General features: G+C 45.9%; 1 protein-coding gene across 6 annotated transcripts in view; it reads left to right on the top strand.

The window, feature by feature from the left end:
* The window catches only part of LOC135110652 (uncharacterized), a 205,615-nt gene that overhangs the window by 179,262 nt on the left and 3,460 nt on the right, over positions 1-22,893 (top strand). For 3 of the 6 annotated variants that reach the window (XM_064023202.1, XM_064023200.1, XM_064023205.1), the window contains one exon: positions 10,134-10,270. Coding sequence is in view for 2 of the 6 variants with exons in the window: in XM_064023203.1 (XP_063879273.1) it covers positions 10,134-10,220 (87 nt within the window). In the remaining 4 variants the exon portion in view is untranslated. Of the gene's footprint in view, positions 1-10,133; positions 10,290-12,823; positions 13,017-17,621; positions 17,781-19,746; positions 19,879-22,893 lie in introns of those variants that run through there. The other 3 variants (XM_064023203.1, XM_064023204.1, XR_010273344.1) reach the window with 3 other exon arrangements.

The following is a 22,893-nucleotide window of genomic DNA, read 5'->3' as shown; positions in this document are numbered from 1 at the left end:
CGAGCGCCCTTATCAGCCGGGGGCATCTGGGCTGTTTGTCACCCCGGCCGGTCCACATTGTAGCCTTATTTAAAGCCCACGTATAAATGGTTTTCCTCCATGAGATACCAGGCGGGAAGGGTGGACTGCTGGCCAGAGGGGCGTGGGCGGCGCGGGCGGTAGTGGCGGGCGGCGGGCGGTGGATGGGGCGGCCGGCGACCATGTCCGCTGTGTGGCTTGGCAGCGTCTTGGGCCGGAGTCTTCAATTTTGGTCTCTTTCCAGCCTCTTGGGTTTTCTTGTGCAGTGTAGCCAAAGGTGAGAGGGACCTGCGATCATCAGGGCTCCGACACACTTCCCTGGCTGACTGGTGAGGCGCCGCCTAGCCAGGGATGTACCCCGTGGTCCCCTGAGGCCGCGGGGAAGCCAAGATGGCCTCAGCAAGTTGAGTTTCAACAAAGAAGTGCAGGAGGTGGCGAGCAGGTAGCGCGTCGCGGCCCGGCCTTGGCCACCCTGCTCGCGGCCCCCTGAGTTTTCTTGCTCGCCGTTGAGACAGCGAAGGACGTTTCCAGGCGGGTGGCCCACGTGTGTTCGGTTCTGTCCGTCGCCCTCATGACTTCTCTCTCACACCTTGCCACCGCTACCCTCACCGACGCCCCTGCTCCGCCACGCCTCCCCTGCCAAGGCCGTGTTTCCGGGTCTGCCTGTCGTGGCGGCGGGGACGGGCGGGTGCTGGTGAGGTAGAGCGGAATCGGACGCATCACCTGGTTGGTTGTGGGACCCAAGTTGTTGTTACCGCGGGGTCATGCACGCAACCGGACGCAGGCGAGATATTGAGCGGCATTGGCGCAGCCGACGCGGCCCCGAGTTGCCAGTTCACGCCCCTGATCTCTCGTCCTTCCCTCTGCCCACCACCCTGCTCCTTCCCGCCACGCTGCCTTCCGCCATGGCTTTGCTGCGGCAATTATGGGCGGGAGGGCCGAGTCACGGGCAGCCCAGGGCGAGGGGCACTCAGGGTCGGGCAGAAGAGAGTGTCGCCCAGGGTCGCGACATTCGGCAGCCTCACGCATGTCCCGACCAGCCGCCCCCGTTTTTTCCCCGAGAGCGGGGCCGGGGTGCCAAAATTTTCCCCCCGGTGCAACGAGGTTCTCTCAGTCCCGGGAAATGAGAAAGGAGAAAAATCCAGCGACTGAAACAAAGGGCGCCCGCCATTGACACCACTACCACCACCTTCGTCACCACCTGGCCCGCTCTCCCCGGGGCAGCCCCGGCGCTTGTCCCCAACGCCCGCTGGACCCGCTCACCGGTGGCGTTAAATTGCAAACGTGAAACTCAGTCTTTTTAACCAACGACGTCGCCTTTCCGGGCGTGGAGTGTCACCTGAGTGTCGCCTGGCCGCTCATTGGTCGGTGTCGCGTGTCGCAGCCCCGCTCCTCCTCCCCATTGGCTGTGTCTCTCTCCCCGGCGGGCGGGAAGGAGGGACTTTTCCTTCCCAGAATCTACGCGGCGGTAATTTTTTCGTCTGGGATCTCAGCGATTCGTTTTCATCTCCACGTAATCCCGGGGCGGCGGGGACGAAAACATCAGCAATGTAGGAGGAGGCTGAGGGAGCGCTGGGAGTGAGAGCGGGAGTAAATGGGGGGAGCGGAGGAAGCGGCCTCTCCCATTGGTCGCCATATTTGTCACCACTACCTGGTGACAATTCTACTCGGGACACACAGATCTATAAACGCCTCTCAGACACCGCCCTCACATCCCAGCCCTCGGCAACCCACAGTCAAGCCTCGTACATTCATTCCCTCGTCCCTCGCTGCAAGATAAGAGGCGGTGCAAGTGGAAACATCGGAGAAATAAAAGGGAATAAATGAGGATTCCGGAGGCTGTGTCACCTGTTTGTCACCCGCGCTGTGATTGGCGCGTTGGCAGTGTCACCAGGCTGTCATCTGGGCGGTGATTGGCTGGCGGGCCCTGTGGGGAGGATGTCGTGGCGCGAGACTATCAACAATGTTCTCTTGCAATGTTTATCTTACCCTGAAGCGCTCTCTCTGCCTCTCTCTCTCTCTCTCTCTCTCTCTCTCTCTCTCTCTCTCTCTCTCTCTCTCTCTCCTCCACTCGCGAGAGAAGTCATCCAGGTGGAGGAAAGTGCAGAGAAAAAGAGATTCGGTAAAGAGTTAAAAAGAGAGTACAGTAAAGAGAGAGAGAGAGAGGGAGCTAGAGAGAGATGAATTGAGAGAGAGAGAGAGAGAGAGAGAGAGAGAGAGAGAGAGAGAGAGAGAGAGAGAGAGAAGAGTGAGAGAGGCGGGGGGAGAGAGCCACCTCACCCACGTCATATATTGATGATGTATTTCCCACTGTGTAAGGTAGAGGGCTCTGGCGGCGCTGTGAGACGATACCAGGAGAGAGAGAGAGAGAGAGAGAGAGAGAGAGAGAGAGAGAGAGAGAGAGAGAGAGAGAGAGAGAGAGAGAGCGCACAATGTGGAGGAACTGGCGGGAAGAAGGATGGGACAGAAGTGAGTTAGGGAGGAAGACAAAGAAAGAGAGGGACAAGAGAACGGAAGGAGAGATAAGAGATAGGGAGCAAAGACCGGACAGAGAGAGAGAGAGAGAGAGAGAGAGAGAGAGAGAGAGAGAGAGAGAGAGAGAGAGAGAGAGAGAGAGAGAGAGAGCAGGGGACGTGTTCTTGAATTCTAACCTTTTCTAATATTCTTACAGCGCTAATGTAGATGCCGAATGACACACACTCAGAGAGAGAGAGAGAGAGAGAGAGAGAGAGAGAGAGAGTAAATTAGCAACAACCAGAGCCTTACCCTTACAAATTTAAATAATCACAGGAAAAAAATATAAACACAGAGAGAGAGAGAGAGAGAGAGAGAGAGAGAGAGAGAGAGAGAGAGAGAGAGAGAGAACAATGACGAATATAAAAAAAATACAGACAGAAGCAAAACATTTCCGACATACACTCACAAACTCGTGACGAAAAAAAAGGCTTGCAAAAAGAACAAATCAACAGACAGACAGACAGACAGACTGACCCGCGCCGCCCGTAACACACCTGTCCCCTCCCCCGTGCACTAATTACAGGTGAGTTATTAGCGATCGCTCACCTGACTTAATTACACCACTTGGATTTTGCCTCACGTGTCAAAGCGAAGCAGATTTATACAGTGAGTCTTGCCGTCTCTCTCTCTCTCTCTCTCTCTCTCTCTCTCTCTCTCTCTCTCTCTCTCTCTCTCTCTCTCTCTCTCTCTCTCTCTCTCTCTCTCTCTCCCGTTCTTGTTTCTAGAGTAGATGGTGATGCCGCGGTTACGTAGAATTCTTGTTTTCATTCAGCGATAATGAGAAGATTGTTAGTCTCGTACTGTGTAATGTTTCTGTCAAAGTCTTGGCGTGTGTGGATGGTTTGGTGTGACCGGGTGCAGTGTCGTGTGGTGTAAGGCTGTAAGGTGTGGCTGTGGTTTGGGTGTGGTAGTGTGGTGTTTGGCATGTAGTGGTGGTGGTGGTGGTGGTGGTGAGTGTGTAGGTGTGGTGTTGGGTGTACTGTGGTGGGGGAGAAGTAATGTGCGAGGTGTTTTTATGAATATTAAAAAGAATTACCGGAGAGAGAGAGAGAGAGAGAGAGAGAGAGAGAGAGAGAGAGAGAGAGAGAGAGAGAGAGAGAGAGAGAGAATGCTGGAACCACTAACTTCCATGTTTGAACCCAATGCTGATGATATGATTAATAGAAACTTACTTCTTTCACTCGATGATGATGATAATGATGATGATGATGATGGCTTAAGTTTGTGTTAATTAATATCTGTTCCTCGGTCAATTAATTACTCAGTGCATCTTTCTATATAGCTTATTAATATAACTTCACTACATATGATGATAATACGTACATCTTAACACGTTTCTATTGATAATTTACGATTTTTTTTTCATTTATTTTCCCTCCCGTTTTTCTTTCATCCTTTCTTTCCTACACATGAACCAGTAATGTGGTTTTATGACTTACACTTTTCATGGCGGATTTCAGCAATAGTTTTCACCTGTCACGCTTCTTTACTGCGCGTTATGGAGCACCCAACTCGCCACCTTTTATTTGTGTTGTGAGTGTGACGCGGGTTTTCCGTGTATGGGTGGGATTCCGAACTGTCATACGTGTGTTGTGGTCGTGACATTTCTTTCATCTCTGTTGTGTTCAAGTGGATGTAATGTTTCTATGAGAGAGAGAGAGAGAGAGAGAGAGAGAGAGAGAGAGAGAGAGAGAGAGAGAGAGAGAGAGAGAGAGAGAGAGAGAGAGAGAGACTTGACTTTCCTCATCTATGATTAAATTTAGTGTTATTTTCATCGTTCATCCAATGTGAGAGACTTTTTTTTTGTTCATTTATACTTTGTTGGTATCACTGACCGTCCATCTTTCTTCTATATCGATTATTATTATTATTATTATTATTATTATTATTATTATTATTATTATTATTATTATCATTATTATTATTATTACTCTTTCAGTGTCGCGTCGTAGTTTCATTTTGCCAGTACTTTTTTTTATGTTTTATATTGAATGTGTTAGTAATTACTTTATAAACTCACTCTCTCTCTCTCTCTCTCTCTCTCTCTCTCTCTCTCTCTCTCTCTCTCTCTCTCTCTCTCTCTCTCTCTCTCTCTCTCGTAACAAGTTTCCCCCCGCCACTTTACGTTAGTTTATCCTGTAATGTTCATGTCGACGTATATTGTTTTAGGTTACGTTGATGTCAGTAAGGCGGGTTCTTTCCTCTATATTTTATGTGCGTTCTTTCATCTATAGTTGGAACCAGGCACGGCAGAATTTATGCGTACGGGAGGATCCGATTGTGTGTAGCCTGGTTTTATTTACGTGTCGTTTTGCGTTCGTCTTTTGTTTCCTAGTCTCTTTCTCTCTTTCTCTCTGTGTCTGTCTGATTCCCTTTCCGCATACATTCATGTTTGTGTTTTTATTATTGGTGTTTTTTGTTTTTTTTCGTTTTTTTTTCTTTATTTTCTTTATTTTATTCACTAACAGCATCATCTTTCTTTTTTTTTATTTCGAAGGGGGGCGGGGGCTTTTATTTTTATCTGGATATTTTTTTCATGCATTCACTTGTTTGTTATTTTTTGTTGCGTCTTGTTTTGGTTTTGTTTTGTTTTATCGGCGGCGTGAGATGGGCGCAGACAGGAAGGGAGGGGGAAGAGGAGGAGGAAGAGGAGGAGGGGATGGGGGAAGTGGGAGGGTATACGGGTTCCAGTTGTAGTAAGTAACATTTAAAGGCGAGAGGCACATAGTCTCTCTCTCTCTCTCTCTCTCTCTCTCTCTCTCTCTCTCTCTCTCTCTCTCTCTCTCTCTCTCTCTCTCTCTCGTTGCGCGCGCGCGCAACGAGAGAGAGAGAGAGAGAGAGAGAGAGAGAGAGAGAGAGAGAGAGAGAGAGAGAGAGAGAGAGAGAGAGAGAGAGAGAGAGAGAGAGAGAGAGAGAGGAAATAATGAAAAGAGGAAAAGAGGTGAGTAAAAATAGAGGAAGAGTAGAAATTAATGTGGAGAAAAGTAAGAAAATTAATTTAGAATGCAGAAAATTATAAACTTAAAAAGAAGCAAAGAAAAATATAAAAGTTAGAATAAGGAAGAGGAAAGGATGGATGGAGAAAAGAAGTAAAGAGCAAGAGGAGAAGGAGGAAGAGGAGGAGGAAATGAAAGAAAAACAAGGAGGAGGAGGAGGAGGAGGAGGAGGAGAGGATGAAGAAAAAGAAAACTTAGGCGAGCAAAGATGAGAGAGAGAGAGAGAGAGAGAGAGAGAGAGAGAGAGAGAGAGAGAGAGAGAGAGAGAGAGAGACGAAAGGAAAAAGATGGAGAAAGAGAGGAAGACGGAGAAGAAACAGAGAGAGAGAGAGAGAGAGAGAGAGAGAGAGAGAGAGAGAGAGAGAGAGAGAGAGAGAGAGATCTTTCCTCCTCTCCCTCCCGCTTTTCCCTCACCTCCACCTGCCCGTTCTCACCCGCAAACACACACACACACACACACACACACACACACATACATACACTCATTCATTACTCACTCACTCACACACTCGAGCGTCATCAATCAAGTAGTGCGTCTGTCTCCACCCATCACCACCACCACTCATCACCATCACTACCACCATCACCATCCATTCTTACCGCCATCCCCACCACCACCATTACTTCTACTACTACTACTACTACTACTAGCATCATTTCTTATTTACTATCTTCACAACCACTCGTAACCACCATCATCACCAACACCATCACCACCGTCACTACCAGTCACTATTACTACACCATGACGTTACAGATTCACCACCTCATCTTCATCATTGTCACCACAACTAATCAATACCATCATCATCATCATCATCATCATCATCATCATCATTTATTCTCATCATTTCTGTCACCACAGCCATAACTTTTCATCATTACCACACACAATTACATCACAGCCACCACCATCACCACCATTTACAACAAAATCCATCACCATTATCAACTATCTGCATCACCATACCACTAATACCATCATCTCACTCCATCTCCCTCTCTCTATCATGCCCACCATTATCACCAATCATCACCATCACCACCCTTGTCTCTCGTTCCTCCACGGTTTACCACCACCACCACCACCACCACCACCACCATCACCACCACCACACAATTCCACAGTTTATCACAAAATTTAAAACGCCCAGCAAACAGTAAAGACAAACCCAGTCTAAAATAACACGCGAATATGGAAAACAAAAGCATATACATTTAATCGCCGCTCGGGGAAAAAAAAAGAGAAAACGTTAGCGAGTTAGAGGAAGACTCACCTAAAACTCTCGCATCCCTTCGCCCCTACCTAGTGTAACGAGGCTTAGAAATACCGTAGACATTTTGCTCCCCCCTCAAGCACTTAATGGGAATGAGAGAGAGAGAGAGAGAGAGAGAGAGAGAGAGAGAGAGAGAGAGAGAGAGAGAGAGAGAGAGAGAGAGAGAGAGAGAGAGAGAGAGAGAGAGAGAGAGAGTCCACGATCAGAACTATTTTTCTCTTAATTTCTTCAAGTAGTTTTCCTTTCCTTCACTCTCCGCCACCCTAGGAACGGAACACGGCGCGCGGGGAAGGCAAGCACGTCGTCGCGGGCATCATGAATCGGAAGGGCGTTCGGTGCCATAAAAACCAAGGAGAGCGAGGGAGCGCGCCAGGAGAACCGTCATCAGTCGATAGTAAAAGAGATGTATACATGTAAATTTGCCGCCAGTTGCTCCACACTTCATATCAAGAGGCGGTCGTGTACACACCTTATGTTGGCTCCCGCAGTCGACACCTCCCGGGGGACACACGCCCTTCCTTCCCCGTCCAGTGAGGACCCTAAAGCCGCCCTTGTGTCTAGAGGGAGCGAGAGTGAGTGTGGGTATACTGCCGCACCGTTGCTCCCGCCCCTACGCCTCCCCGCCGCCTCGCCTCCCGAAGATTCCTCTCGAGACCAGGTTCTCCGTCATCAAAGCGCTTGTCAAAGGCTGCCCTCACGCCGGGGAAAAAGGACAGGCATCACTCCGCCTCCCGGGCAAGAATTTCCATACTGAATCTCCCTCCCCTAGCACCAGCAGCAACAGCAGGGGGAGGAGGTGGTGGTGGTGGTGGTGGTGGTAACAAGGACCACCCCTCCCAATTTGATTTTTTTTTCCATTTTCACCACCACCACCACTACTACTACTACTACTACTACTACTACTTACGAAGATAACTTTCGGTTTATTTTCCACGCATAGTATGTCGCTGATTTTTATCATCCTCACCACTACCACTATTACTACCACACCCACTCCCCGCCTACCCTTTGTAACCTTCCACCTCTTCGTCTTCGCCCTTCTCTTCCACTACCACTACCATACAGCCTCTTCCTCGTGTCCTTTCCATGCCGACAACACCATCACCACCACCATCACCACTACCACTTTTGCCCTTCCTCGTCTGACTCTCTCTCTCTCTCTCTCTCTCTCTCTCTCTCTCTCTCTCTCTCTCTCTCTCTCTCTCTCTCAGTTCCCCACGGCTCGCTAATGTCAGGTAATCATTTTCAATTTTCCCTTAATATTTACCGCTGCCGCACGCCCTCCCATACCCCGCCGAGAGCTAATATTTACTCGACGGGGGCGGGTCCTCTCTTTCTCTCGCTGGATTTGTTTCAGGAGAGAATTGTGTCAGGTCTGTTAGTGGCCTGAATGCTCGAATGCTGATGCTGAGAGAAATGCGTTGTAGTGATGCTGTTGCTGTTGTTGTTGTTGTTGGTGGTGGTGGTGGTGGTGGTGGTGGTAGTAGTTTGATTGGTGAAATTAACTTTTTTTTTCCTCATCAGTTTTATATATTTGGCGCAAGACCGTGCTTTACCCCAATACAAATACTACAAGTACCTTCAACACCACCACACTCGTTTACACAGCACACGCACCCCCACACTACCACACAGTTACGCTTCTTCCCAAACACTCACACTCCAAACCACACCACACCCGCTGCTCCTCCACCACCACCACCACCACCACCACCACAAGAACACCAGCACAGCTTCCCATCTTCCATTTTTGGCTCCCCGCCCTAGCAGCACACCACTTCCTCCCTCAGACTCCCTCCCCGGATCATATTTACATCGTTTAAGCCACTTTCCTTCCTATCTTTGCTAAATCCGGTTATGCGGTCCGTAAATATGCATAATGGAGAGCAGATGAGGGTGAGAAGATGACGCGACCAAGTGTGAAACGGCGCTGAAGAGAAACAGAACAAAGCGACAGAGGAGAAAGGGAAAGGGAAGGGAGGCGAAAGGGGAGGAAAAGAGAGGAAAGGAGAGGGTGCTCGTTCCCTGTGGAATGGGTGCTGGAGGAGGAGGAGGAGGAGGAGGAGGAGGAGGAGGAGGAGGAGGAGAAGAAGAGGAGGGCCTGATATGGATGACATCAGCGCCCACAGGTGACGTCCGGGCCTCCCTCCGCCACTTTTTTCTCTGGGGCAAATGGCTTTTTAATCCAATTACTTCACACGTTTGATGTAACCAACCATTGACTTTGGGTGACGGCCTCAGGGACCACCGCGCGGCGCCAAGGGAGGTCTCCGGGGCGTTAGGGGGTGCTGCTCTTTGTTTATTGAATTCGACCGTGCGGCGAGAGCGACTAGAACCATTTTTCCAGTTTTCTGTAGCGCTGTGGTTTCGGCCCTTTGCTCTGAGCTCTCCTGGGGGCGGCATTTTTAAGTTAATGTTGAGTTCGGTTTGTGACGCAGCGAAAGGCAATGATCAGGTTGGTGGGTGAGGGAGAGAGGGAAGGAAGGAGAGGAAGGAGGGAGAGGAAGGAAAAAGGTCGGTATGGACAGCACGTCTAACGGAGGGAGAGAGAAGATTGCTGCTACTTGGGCATAATTGAGCAGCCGCCCTTGTATCTGGCAGCCTGCTGGGTGATTGTTGAGCCACCTCACGGCCATGCCACGCCTCACCCCCACACCCACACACTCGCAGCATCCCACGCACGCCCATACACCCGCATCACGCAGACCTCACAGGATTCCAGCCGCAGTCAACACATCTCACCTTTACAGCCTCACAAAACGCACACACCTGCATCACACACAGAACTCACAGAATCCCAGCCACACAGAAAACACCGCCACACTCACCCATACAGCATCACAGACACAGATAAAATAACACCACTGTCATATAGAAGCCACCACAACACACTGTACCCTGACGCTGAAGGAGAGTGAAGGAAGAACTGGATAAGTGAAGGAAAGACGTGATCGATATAGACAGATACGAAGAGAGGATCATACGAGTTTATTTAAGGATCTATACACTGCTACTATGTAAATAATTCACACGCAAGACAACTAGGTAACAAAACTGACCTTTTAACACACCACAACGACATTTCACCCATGTAACACCACCACATCAGAAACACGCAGCCACATCCTCACCAAACCCCCATACACCCAAACAACACAACACCAAGCCATACCCATTACACCAGTACACCACAACACTATCCCCTCCACCTCGACCACCACACCCCTACCTGCCACGCCTCCGCCACATCACAGTCCCTTAACTCATTACTATTCATGATCATTACACATCGTTAAAAAGCATTACAGTATTCTCTATGTTACAGGAACGCTTGTGTGTGTGCGATGAGGCAGTTGGAAGCAGCGGCTGGGGTGACAGTGGAGGCGAGAATCACTGCCGACCAATCACTTAAGGCGATTGGCTGTGACGTCATCAGTCTTCATTTGCGTCACCGTGTGGTCGTTGTGGTGACCAATGGCAGTTCAGTGCAAGTGACGGCTTGAGTTATTGGCCTGGGCGAGAGAGAGAGAGAGAGAGAGAGAGAGAGAGAGAGAGAGAGAGAGAGAGAGAGAGAGAGAGAGAGAGAGAGAGAGAAACAACAGGTCCAGCCCCATTATAGTCTCTTAAGGGTCATGATCTCAGACTCCCATGAGGGCATAGCAATAGATCCCAACCCATTACGACCCCGCACCCTCCCCTCTCCCCCCTCACACCCCCTTCCTCCTCTCACACCCTCTTCCCTCCCTCCATTCCCTTCTTTCCCTCCTTCCCTTCTCACAGTCTGGATCCTTCCCCTCTCCTCCCTCACATTCTTGCCTCGGTGTCCTCTCATTTTATTCCCTCTCCCCTTCCCCTCACACCCTTCCCGTACACTTTCCCCTCTTGTTTCCACCGTATCTTTCCTCTCCTCGTGCAGTTTCCCCTCACCTTCCTTTTCTCTCACTCTCCCCTCACCTGCTTCGCCACTTTCCTTTCTTCATTTACCCTTAGTTCCTCTTACATTTTCCTCTCCCCTTTTCCCTCAAAGCCTCCTCCCTTCGCATGGACTCTCACCCCTCGCTCACTTCCCCTCTCTTCCCTCACTGCTTCTTTCCTTTGCCTTCCTCTTTCACGTCTTCCTTATCTCCATGGAAACCGAGGGATGGAGGAGGAAGAGGAGGAGGAGCGAGATGAATGTGCTAATGAAATGTGGTTGATATTATTTGTTTGTTTGTTTCCTTAAACGATGACAACAGAAGTAGTAGTAGTAGTAGTAGTAGTAATAGTAGAAGTAGCAATAATAATTATAATAATAATAATAGTAATAATGTTAGCAACAATAATAGTAATAATAATAATAATAATAATAATAATAACAATAATAATAATAATGATAATAGTAATAGTAATAGTAATGATAATGATAATGATGATGATAATAATAATAATAATAATAATAATAATAATAATAATAATAATAATGCCCCTTGATTCACTAAGACCTGATTGTGTTGAGATCTGTTTACGATGGGCGTCAGAGAGGCAGGCGCAAGACTCGGGCATTGAATAATAATGTTACCCTTTAAACAGTTTTCGTTTTCTATTGTTGTTGAGAGGAACTAAGAAAGCTTTCAGTGAGAAACATAAGAACATAAGAAATAAGGGAAGCTGCAAGAAGTGACCAGGCTTACACGTGGCAATCCCTGTATGAAATATACCTACCTATTTCCACCTATCATCCCCATCCATAAACCCGTCTAATCTTCTCTTAAGGCTCCCTAATGTCTTAGCACTAACAGCATGATTACTGAGTCCGTTCCACTCATCTACCACTCTATTTGAGAATCAATTTCTTCCTATCTCTTTCCTAAACGTAAATTTTTTCAAGGTTGAACCCGTTATTTCTTGTTCTATCCTGGTTGCTTATCCTAAGAATTTTGCTTACATCCCCCTTATACCACTTAGAATTATTTCAGGTCCCCTCTTAACCTACGTCTCTCTAAACAATATAAACTTAACAGCTTTAATCTCGCCTCGTAAGGAATACTCATCTCCTGTATCCTTTTTGTCATTCTCTTTTGTACTGATTCTAATAGACCTATATCTTTCCTGTAATGTCGGGACCAGAACTGCATAGCGTAGTCTAGATGAGGTCTGATCAGCGCCAAATATAACTTTAATGTTAATTCGGGCCTTCTACTTTTAACACACCAAAAAATGAATCCTAATACCCTATTCGCCCTGTCTCTGGCCTCTATGCATTGCTTTCCTAGGAGTTCAGAGCTAACTATAACATAAATATTTTTCGTACTCTGAACCTACCAGAGTTTCGTTGTTTATTGTGTACCTACTGTGTGGGTTTCTTCTACCTACGCTAAGTACTTTGCATTTGTTGATATTAAACTGCATTTGCCATCTGTCCATCCATTCATTGATCCTATCTAAATCTGCCTGCAAGGCGATGACATCCGATTCTGACCTAATTAATCTACCTATCTGTGTCATCCGCAAATTTACTAACATCACTACTAATTCCATTATCCAAGTCATTGATGTATATTAAAAACAACAATGGCCCTAATACTGATCCCTGTGGCACCCCACTAATTACAAGACACCACTCGGATGTAGAGCTGTAGAGTTTATTACAACTCTTTATCGCCTGTCGCTTAGCCATGACCTTATCCAGCCTAACACCTTCCCATCTATCCCGTGTCCCCTAACCTTTTTCAGGAGCCTTTGATGGGGTACCTTGTCAAACGCTTTTCTAAAGTCCAGATATAAGTTATCATAACTATCACCATTATCTACTGTCTCGTACACTTTACTGTAAAAACTTAACAAGCTCGTCATATATATATATATATAACTCGTGTGTATATATATATATATATATATATATATATATATATATATATATATATATATATATATATATATATATATATATATATATATATATATATATATATATATATATATATATATATATATAACTTTTGTCTGAGTGTGTGTATGTTGAGTGGGTGAGTGGAGGAGCAGTGACAGGTGGCGCTGTGGAGGTAGTGCGGCTGGCAGGCTGCCTGGCCGCCTGGCCACTTCCAGTGTTTTGGTCAGCACTGGTCAGTCTTGTCCCACACGTTCTATTAACCAGTGTTTCCGTCTTCCCGGCAGCTTCTTCCTGCACCGAGCACCGCCAAGCAACACCAGAGATGCACGAGTACGTAAGGTGAGTCCAGCGGTGCAAGCCTCCCTACAGTCAGCCTTACTGCCTTCACCACAACATTCTCCTCCCTATAGTGTCATGTACTCCTTTATTTAGGATTTATTATTCGTTATTTAGTTTTTTTAGGGGTTATTTATTTATTTTTAGGTTTTGTTTACGTCTGAGTCTGGAAAGAGTTGGAAATTTATTCAAATATTTAATGTTCGCCAATATGTAAACAAGCCGTCAGCTGTGTTATTAGCCATTATTTGCCTCGTCTCTCATTTATTGTAAGCCTAACATATCACAAGGTGGATCCACATGTCTAGCCTTCATATCCGCTGGTCAGATATATCCGTCATTGCCTGGTTTTGGTGTTATATAGGAATAAATAAGGCAACATGGCCGCCGGCTCCCCCACTGAGGTCGCTGCCGAGGGCCGCCATGATGAACTGGCACCTGTTCCGGCTTGTTGGTTCCAATATTTTTTTTTATTTTTCTGAATTAATTTATTTGGCTTGTATAGTAAGATTTTATGGTTTCTAAAAATATTTCGTTGCTTTTGAAGTGTTTTTTTCTTGCTTCAGTTAAGTAAATGTGCTGAATTTGGTGTTTTTTTATGTAAATAAGGGGCAGTTTGTACGGTGAAATTTACCCAGCCTGGTTTTTGGCTTTTTTATTAGAGGCTTTAATGAAGATTTTATTGCTTCAAAAAATCGTTTATGATTTTTAAAGTATGTTGCGTTCCTGTTGAGTTAAGTATGTGGAATCTGAATAGGCTTATTGTCCCGTTGAATGTGGTGATTTTATCATTTTTTAGCTTCTTTATTTTTTTATTATAGCTTGTAACTAAGTGTGCATTATTTTAAAAAATAGTTCAGATTTTTTAAAGTGTGTTTTTACCAGTGTAAAGTGAAATGGGTAGACTTTTCAGTGTTTTTAATGGTGTCAAAGATTACAACACTTTTTCCATATTTCATATAATATTTCTTTATAACTACTCAAGCTGGAGATGTTTTGATATTGTGAATATTAATTAAACTAATTGTCAAGTCAGAATATATAATGCATTCGAGCCTAGCTTCATTTTTTCTATGGGTCAATTTCAAAATGAATACGTTACGTACGTATGGCAGCGGGGCGCCGGCACCTCGCCTGTGACGTCATCAAGGATCCAGGACTCGGTCTGCTCCAGTGTCTCCTCAATATTTACCGTAATTTCCAGTGTTTTCCAAGTATTTCCAGCTGTTTCTAAAGTCAGGCGTGTAGATAGTTGTAGTAGAAGGAAGAAAATAAGAGAAATGAAAGAGGAGAAGGAAGAAATAAGAAAAAATGGAGGAGGAGGCAAAACCGGTGAACAATATTTAGCTTAGTTTCCCTTGCTGCGCTGCCGTTCTCCGTAATATTTGGTGTATTTTGGATGTTTTATGTGTTTTAGATTTATATAGGAATGTTGTGGGGTGTTAAGAATGTGTTTTGGTGGTTGTTAGGTATGTTTTGGGTGTATATTTGCTGTTATCATTGTGTTTTGGGTAAATTTTGGGTGTTTTAAATGTGGTTTAGGATGTTTCTAGTTATATTTTAAATGGTTTGAGTCGTGTGGAGTGTTTTTTTTGTGTGTTTTGGGTGTGTTTGTGAGTATGTTGAGGTGTTGTGAGTTTGTTTTGGGTTTATTTTGGGTGTATTAAGTGTTTTTGGGGAGTGGGTCTCCTACTCGCCACACCAACCTTTAATGTAACTCTCTCTCCTCTCTCTCTCTCCTCTCTCTCTCTCTCTCTCTCTCTCTCTCTCTCTCTCTCTCTCTCTCTCTGACACCAGTATTTTTCATATTGAGACAGACCAACACTTGCGTATATTGATACACACACACACACACACACACACACACACACACACACACACACACACACACACACACACACACACACACACACACACACAAAGACCTTTCGTTTCACTTTATCTATTCATTGCTACATTTTTTAATTCTCTTTCTCACACCCGATAATTCTTGGCCTCCCTCCCTTGCTACCTCATTGCCGCTTCTCAATTCTCCCCTTCATCCCTCCCTCCCTTCCTTCCCTCCTTTCCTCCTTCCCTCCTTTCCTCCTTCCCTCCTTTCCTCCTTTCCTCCTTCCCTCCTTTCCCCTTCCTCCCTTCCTTCCCCTTCATGAAATGATGGTAAACAAAGGAAGAACGTTACTGTAGACTCACGATCAATCATGCGGATCAAATCTCTCTCTCTCTCTCTCTCTCTCTCTCTCTCTCTCTCTCTCTCTCTCTCTCTCTCTCTCTCTCTCTCTCTCTCTCTCTCTCTCTCTCTCTCTGGGGAGTGACCCGTCCCCTTCAGGGATTAGCTCCCGATGGACAAAGGTCTCATATTAAATGGAAGGAGTGAGGGGAGGTGAGGAAGGGGTGAGGGGAGGTAAGGAAAGGGTAAGGGGGGATAAGGGCGGAGGTGAGAGAGGAATGAGAAAGAAGGAACAAGGGAAAGGAAAGGATGTGATGGACTAACTGTGTGTGTGTGTGTGTGTGTGTGTGTGTGTGTGTGTGTGTGTGTGTGTGTGTGTGTGTGTTCATGTTTATCATATTATCTGAATTTCACGTTAATATGCGAATATTGTTGTGTCATTTATTCCATGTATTACCGCCATGTATTATCACACACACACACACGTTTATTTGATATGCATTATTAATTATCTTTCATGTTTTACTTATTTTGATTTATGCGTATTAGAATTTGTGTAATACTGTCATTTTCTCTCTCTCTCTCTCTCTCTCTCTCTCTCTCTCTCTCTCTCTCTCTCTCTCTCTCTCTCTCTCTCTCCGTCTGATGGTGAGAGGTTGATTGGTCTCTGGTGGACATCGGTCAACAGAGAGAGGGGCAGGAGAGAGGGAGGGAAGGGGAGAGGGAGAGAGGGGAGCCGAGGGAGGGTTGAGAGGGCGCTGGACAAACAGACTGAGGCGATTGTGTGTTTGTTTGTGCTTGTGTTTATTTTGTACGGTTTGTGTTTGTCTGCCTGTTTGTTTGTGGACTTGGTTATTTGGTTGTATCATCTTAAGTGTGTGTGTGTGTGTGTGTGTGTGTGTGTGGGGTTGCATGTGTGTGTGTGTGTGTGTGTGTGTGTGGGGTTGCATTCACAGTAATAACAGTAGGTATAGAAAGGAACTATTAATCTCTCTCTCTCTCTCTCTCTCTCTCTCTCTCTCTCTCTCTCTCTCTCTCTCTCTCTCTCTCTCTCTCTCTCTCTCTCTCTGTTACCCTTTCTAAGCTGCGCGTTCCTCAAATCTTCACAAATACAATATCCTGCGCAGTAACAGTTTCCCGCCCTAAGTGGCTCTGGGCTCATCTGAATATTGGCGAGTAATCTTTCCCACCAAATACCGCCACCAGCTGCGTCCCGTTCCGTGGCCGCGCGCTGAATAACATTACAGACTTATCCTCATTTATCGCACGCTACGCAAATTTAATTACAATTCCATTCACAGCACCGCTCACCATTCGCACTCAAACCCTCCCCGCCACTTAGCTTCGAATCGGACGAGTTAGAGATGTGGATTCTGCGGCGGTGTGTGTGTGAGTCTGTGGCTGTATTGTACGTTTGTTTACCTCCGCGCGTTAAGGGATTCGAACACGGCTAAGGAAGGAAAGGGAGGGTGGCTGGGCTAAGGGAGGTCGGAGAGCGTAATGGCATTGGTCACAAGTCGTTAATTCCACCTTTCTGAGCGCCGTGACGTCACTCTTGTAGCTCTCATAGTCGGTGATGGATCGGCGCTAAGACGGGGAGACTGACACCCTCCCTCCTTTCCCCTCCTCGTGTCTGCAGTGGGGGTGTATTGGGTGCTAGGAACAGCGCGTCTAATGGAGGAGGGAGGGGTGCGCCAGAGCGGGGAATAGAGTGGCAGCGTCCTCTAGAAATAAGGAATGCGACGAAAGTGTCTTCCTTGGTGGGTAATGAGGCGAGGTGAGGGGAGGAGAGGGGACGGGGAGCTACAATAAGGTCATGGGATACTTAAGAGCTCGGGGGTTCCGCTTGCCTGTCACTATTTATCTCGCTGTTCGTCTCCATCTGTCTGTCTGCCTGTCTGGCTGGCTGGTTTTCTTTGTCTTGTAATGCTTAACTTAAGGTTCTGCGTTTCTGTCACGGTTTATTTATTTATTTATTTATTTTTCTTTCTTTATATTTCCCATTTTCCCCGTACATGATGGGTAACACCGAAGGAGGAAGTAAAATACCTCACTTTTGAGCTTTCTGGTTCTTTTCAACAATGTGAAGTCAAGTTTAAGTTATAGGAGAAAAATCCTAAACGTTATCAATCCAAACTGTTTCATAGGATTAGAAAATTCCCACTGGAACTCCCAATGTCACGAGATGATCTTAGTGATGTGAGAATTGTAGCAGCATCTCTCTTTGTAGCTCGCGATGGGCGTTCGTCCCTTACTGAAAACAATAATCAAAAGTTAGATGATAAGGAAATAACATAAGTACAGAAAAAAAATAGTTAAGCGAGAATAATAAGTTTCAAGTACATTACAGACGAATAATCATAATCAGTGACAGTAGTAAGTTAAATAAGTAATGAGTAAGAAGTATAAAAATTAATTAATCCTTTTCTTTCTTTGAGATGGCGTAAGAATGAAGAAACCTCATCGGAGTGCAGTGATGGAATGACCGGATCGCACCAACCAATAACCAGCAAGTGACTGAAGAGTTGATTGACTGAGACCGCCGCATCAAGTGAACCCTTAGGCGCCACAACAAGTGAAGCAAGCGTAGCGTAATGGTACACACTCGCGACGCACTAACACTCAGGATTCTGGTTCGGATCCTCTCCTCATCAAAGGGTTGTGTTACGAAGGGAATGTGTTTACTTTATACAGACAACGACCTCCATTGTATAGCTCCACGTCAAGAGCAGCTTTGTGAATCCTGCAATAATTACTGTACAATTAAGACGAGAGAGGGAAGACAGATAACAAGAGGTCGTTGATCCAGAGAGAGAGAGAGAGAGAGAGAGAGAGAGAGAGAGAGAGAGAGAGACTGACTGACTGACTGACTGGCTGACTGGTTCATAAATAACACAGAAATACGAGAAATACTGTGAAAATTTGGTAACAACGCTATTTTTCAGTTATTTCTATCACTTGTATTAACAGTAACTAAATTAGACCAGAGAGAGAGAGAGAGAGAGAGAGAGAGAGAGAGAGAGAGAGAGAGAGAGAGAGAGAGAGGCTGCGTTATTCCTCACATATTATAATTCTCGATCGCAGTTTCCCTCCTCCCCCTCTGTCTGTTTCCCTTCGCCAGACAACCTCTCCCCAAACAGTCCCCCTCCTCGGCGACACGCAGCGACAATAACAAGAAAAGAAATGCGTCGGGCGGAAGCCATGACGAGGAGCGAGATGCCACTTAGATGCGCTTTTGTTTTCTTCCATTTGCATCTGAATCCTGTGTCCCTTTCCTTCCCCTCCCTTCGCCTCTCTTTCCTTCTCTTCCCGTTTCCTCGTCCCCCTCTCTTCCCGGCGGCCTAAGAGTGTCTGGGCAGCGATGTAGAGATACGGTAACGAGAGAGAGAGAGAGAGAGAGAGAGAGAGAGAGAGAGAGAGAGAGAGAGAGAGAGAGTTTTGTGTAGTTTTTCGTTTGCTGAACTGTCGTGTTATGTTTGGTCAGTTGTAATCAAGACCAACTTTTTTTTTTTTATTAATATCCCACTTGAAATAGTTTTACTAAAGGATTCTCTCTCTCTCTCTCTCTCTCTCTCTCTCTCTCTCTCTCTCTCTCTCTCTCTCTCTCTCTCTCTCTCTCTCTCTCTCTCTCTCTCTCTCTCCTCTGCTCTTGGCGATGGAAGGAGAGGAGGAGAGAGAGAGAGAGAGAGAGAGAGAGAGAGAGAGAGAGAGAGAGAGAGAGAGAGAGGGGGAGAGGGGAAGGGAGGAACCAAATTACCTCACTTTAGTCCTGTTCGGAGGGTCAGTGGGCCGGAAGAACTAGAAGGGATGGAAGAGGAAGAGAGGACGGAGGGACGGCATCTCTTTGTCACCCACCAACCATTTACACCTCATGTCTTATTCAGTTAATGTGTGGACGATGAGATGCGAGTGGTTGGGTGTGGTGTGAGCAGTGTGAGTAATGGGGAATGGGTGCGGCCGGCGTGGGTAATGGGGAAGAGGGTGTAGGTGGCGTTGATGTTGCGTCGTAGGGTTTGGGTGCGTTGGGAGGAGCGAGGAGGAGGAGCAGGAGGAGGAGGTGCCTTGTGTAGTGGACAGTGTGTGTGTGTGTGTGTCTTGAGGCTGCATTGATCCGAGGGTACGTGTGGAGGAGGAGGAGGAGGAGGAGGAGGAAGAAGAAGATGAGAGGAAGAGAAGCAGCAGGAGGAGGAAGGGTTGTTGTGTGATGTGGATGTCAGTGTGGAAATATGTGTGGGTCTTGCATGCTGTGTTGTGTTTTGTTGTGTGGTGTTGTGTGGTGTGTTGTGATTTGTATCTTAAGATGTGTGTAGTCGATAGGAGATAAATGAGTTATCTAGTTTTCCTGAAGCACTATTTATTTATTTATTTTTTTTTAATTGTCCCGCAGTTCATTTATTCTCTTTATGCTCCTTCATTATTCCCTACCATAACGCTGTATCCTCTCGTCGTAACTGCATTTTCCATTGCATGTATCCTTAACCTGTATTTCTCCCTCTAATGGCTCAAACTGAAATACGAGTATAGGTCTTGCTATCCGCTCTAATCTCTGCCCATAATCTTCAGAATGGCATCTCGTCGGGAGCACCAGCGCCTGTCCTCGCCTACCAGTGCCACGCCCACGCCCGCGATTCAGGTGTAGCGACGCGGAGACCGACTATCAGTGAAGCCTTCCACTAACTGATGAAGAACCTGAAAGTAAGAATTAGAATGAGTATAAAAAGCTATGTTCTATTCACTATAGCGTGGGAGCAAACCGCAAAAAATTCATAGTCATGCTATTTTAATTAATGGATTGTTCTTCCGCCACGATGGTTGGGGTCTTGCCTGCGAGGTGGTAATAGTTGCAGCGTATGTATTAGTTCAGTCTAGCTATTACAAAAATCCATATTCTATTCACTATAGCGTGGGAGTTAACAGCAGAAAACCCTTACCTGTCGTGCTATCTGAATTCGTGGATTGTTCTGGCTGCGAGGTGGTGAAGCGTCCGCATGTATTAATTCAATCTAGCTTTGGTTCATTTCCTGGTTTGGCCCATTACAGTGTATTGATTCAGTCTGCCTTTGATTCGTATCTTAGTTTGGTTTGGCTACACCTCACCCAGACCAACCACTGAAATATTCAATAGAGAGCTTCTAAATATACGTAGGTTGTGGTTGATGGCTTTGTGTTCATCTATGGTTTGACTATTATGACATTTTAGTTACGCAACCTCATCAGATTCCTTTTCTTCTTAACTTAAATGGGACATGGGTTACTAAAATCCCTATCTCAATATTTACCTTAACATCTAAATCCATTCATCTTTCATTAACTATTTACTCATGCATGAAGAGAATCAGTTTTTGACGGCTGTGTTTACTGTATCATTCTTTTTGTTTGCATTTTCCAGTTATTAATGTTCTAGTTACTCATCCTAATTTTCTTTTCACTATTATGGCACCAAACTATCAATGTATTCTTCAGTTCTTTCTTTCTTCCAGTCCCTTGTCCTTGCACCTCGTTCATTTATTCATTCATTTTCATCAGCATCTCATTCGAGTTTGCTAATTTCTCCATATCCATCCTTTACCTTGTTTTTTCCTCTTTTCAGTTTTTTTCTCCATTTCCTCCAGTTTCTCCAGATTCCATTTCTCTCGCCAAGCTTTTCTTTCTTTCTTCCTTTAGTATATCCTTCCTCCTGTCTTTCTGCGTTCAGTTTCTCTTGTCTTCTATTTCTCCTTTCTCTTTTATCTTTTAGTTTTCTGTTGCAGTATTTTCTTCTTTTGGTTCTTTCTCTTCCTCGCTCTCCTCCACACCACAGTCTCTTCAGAACCAGCCTTCTTTTTTTTCTCTTCTTTTTTTCTGCCCCCCGTCTATCCATTTTCTTTTAATCTCTCCTCTCGAGTTACTGTGCAGTCTGCCTTTACCTCCAGCTTCCTTCAGTCTCTCTCTTATCTCTCTTGTCTCATGCTCCTCCTTTCCCAGTCTCTTTTATAGTCTCTTCTACCTCCAGTATACCTTTACTGTCTTCTTCCTTCAGTCTCTCATATCTCCTGTGTCTTTCTTTACCCCGTCTCCCCTGTACAGTTTCTCTAGTCTGTCTCTCCTGTCTCCTTTCTCTCGTGTCTTCCTTTCCCCAGTTTCTCCCTTCCCATGCTGTGAGAGGCTCTGTCCCTTGGGAGAGTGTGGCCCTGGGAGAACCAAGCAGTCAGGCCGCCGGGAGCCAAGACGTCTGTCCCTCTCCCCTCCCTCCATCTGCTCTTCCGCTTCACTTATCCCTCTTCCTTCGCTTCCTCTGTTTACTTCTCCTTCTGCTCCACCTCATACTGCTCCTTCTCCTTCCTCCTCCTCCTTATCCTTCTCTGTTCCTCCTCTCTTTCATGATTTTCCTCTCTATTTGTTCCTCCTCCTCCTCCTCCTCCTCCTCCTCCTCCTACTTTACCCTTGAGAAAGCCTTGGTGGTTGGCGTAGAGGAGCTCAGGGGTGTCGGGGGGAAGGGGTGAAGGAAGGGTGGGATCGAGAAACTCCTTCAGTGTACTTGGGGCGACTCAAGTTTTGAGTTTGAGGGTCTGGGAGGCGCGGCTTTGATGTGCAGCCAACTTGACGGAGTAATTCAGGATGCTGTTGGTCGAGGAAAGCGAGTTGGAAGATTATTTTCTCACTCCCAGGCTATAGCGGGTGGGTGGGCTCTCTCTCTCTCTCTCTCTCTCTCTCTCTCTCTCTCTCTCTCTCTCTCTCTCTCTCTCTCTCTCTCTCTCTCTCTCTGGCGAATTTGTGGATGGATTAATTGGCGCTGGATTGAGCAACTGGTATTGGTTAGAATCCAGATCGACTAAGGTATTTTGTGTGTGTGTGTGTGTGTGTGTGTGTGTGTGTGTGTGTGTGTGTGTGTGCGTGTGCGCCTCAGTGGGAGGAAATGAAGAAACTCCCCGCAAACTCTGCTTCCTCCTTGTCCTTTTTTTCTTCTTCTCTTGTTCCTTGTTGTTGTTGTTGTTGTTGTTGTTGTTGTTGTTGTTGTTGTTGTTGTTGTTGTTGTTGCTTTCTTATTTTCATCTAGGTGTCTTAATCACTACACGTTTTAGAGAATGAAAGAGAAAGAAAAAAAAGAAGGGAATATTAGAGGGACCACCGTCACTATTATCTTTTTTTTCCTCTTTCTCTCTTTCATTTTCTTTCACCGCGAGCGCAAAATGTTTAAGTGATTTTGAAAGTACTAATTCTGAATGCAAATTTAGTCGGTACACATTTTATATTGAATTAATTGTACAGCAGCTGCTCAAAGATAGTCGGTAGTAAAATTTCCGAAAGCGAGAGGAGAGAGAGAGAGAGAGAGAGAGAGAGAGAGAGAGAGAGAGAGAGAGAGAGAGAGAGAGAGAGAGAGAGAGAGAGAAAAGAGGATCGAAGGAGATAAAAAGGATAACAACCCATTTCAGTACTGGGGAAAGAGGGGAAAAAAAATCACGTGATCATTAGCAGAGAGAGAGAAAAAAAAATGAGGGAAACAAAGAAAAAGAAAAACTAAGAAAAAGAGAAAAAATGAGAAAGGGAAGGAGGTACCGTCTCAAAGTAACTAAGTCCTGGGGGAAAAAAGAACATAACAAAAACCATTTAGGTCTCGCCGTTGCCTAAAGGTACCACTACCTCTCGCGCGGCGTTCTTTAAGACAACGCCACAAAGCCTCAATAATAAGCTTCCCCCGAGCAGCCCGAGCGGTCCTCCAGCTAATGCGAT

Source organism: Scylla paramamosain, chromosome 20, assembly GCF_035594125.1.
Source record: "Scylla paramamosain isolate STU-SP2022 chromosome 20, ASM3559412v1, whole genome shotgun sequence".
NCBI classification, from domain to species: Eukaryota; Metazoa; Arthropoda; class Malacostraca; order Decapoda; family Portunidae; genus Scylla; species Scylla paramamosain.
This window is presented reverse-complemented; position numbering and strand designations above follow the sequence as displayed.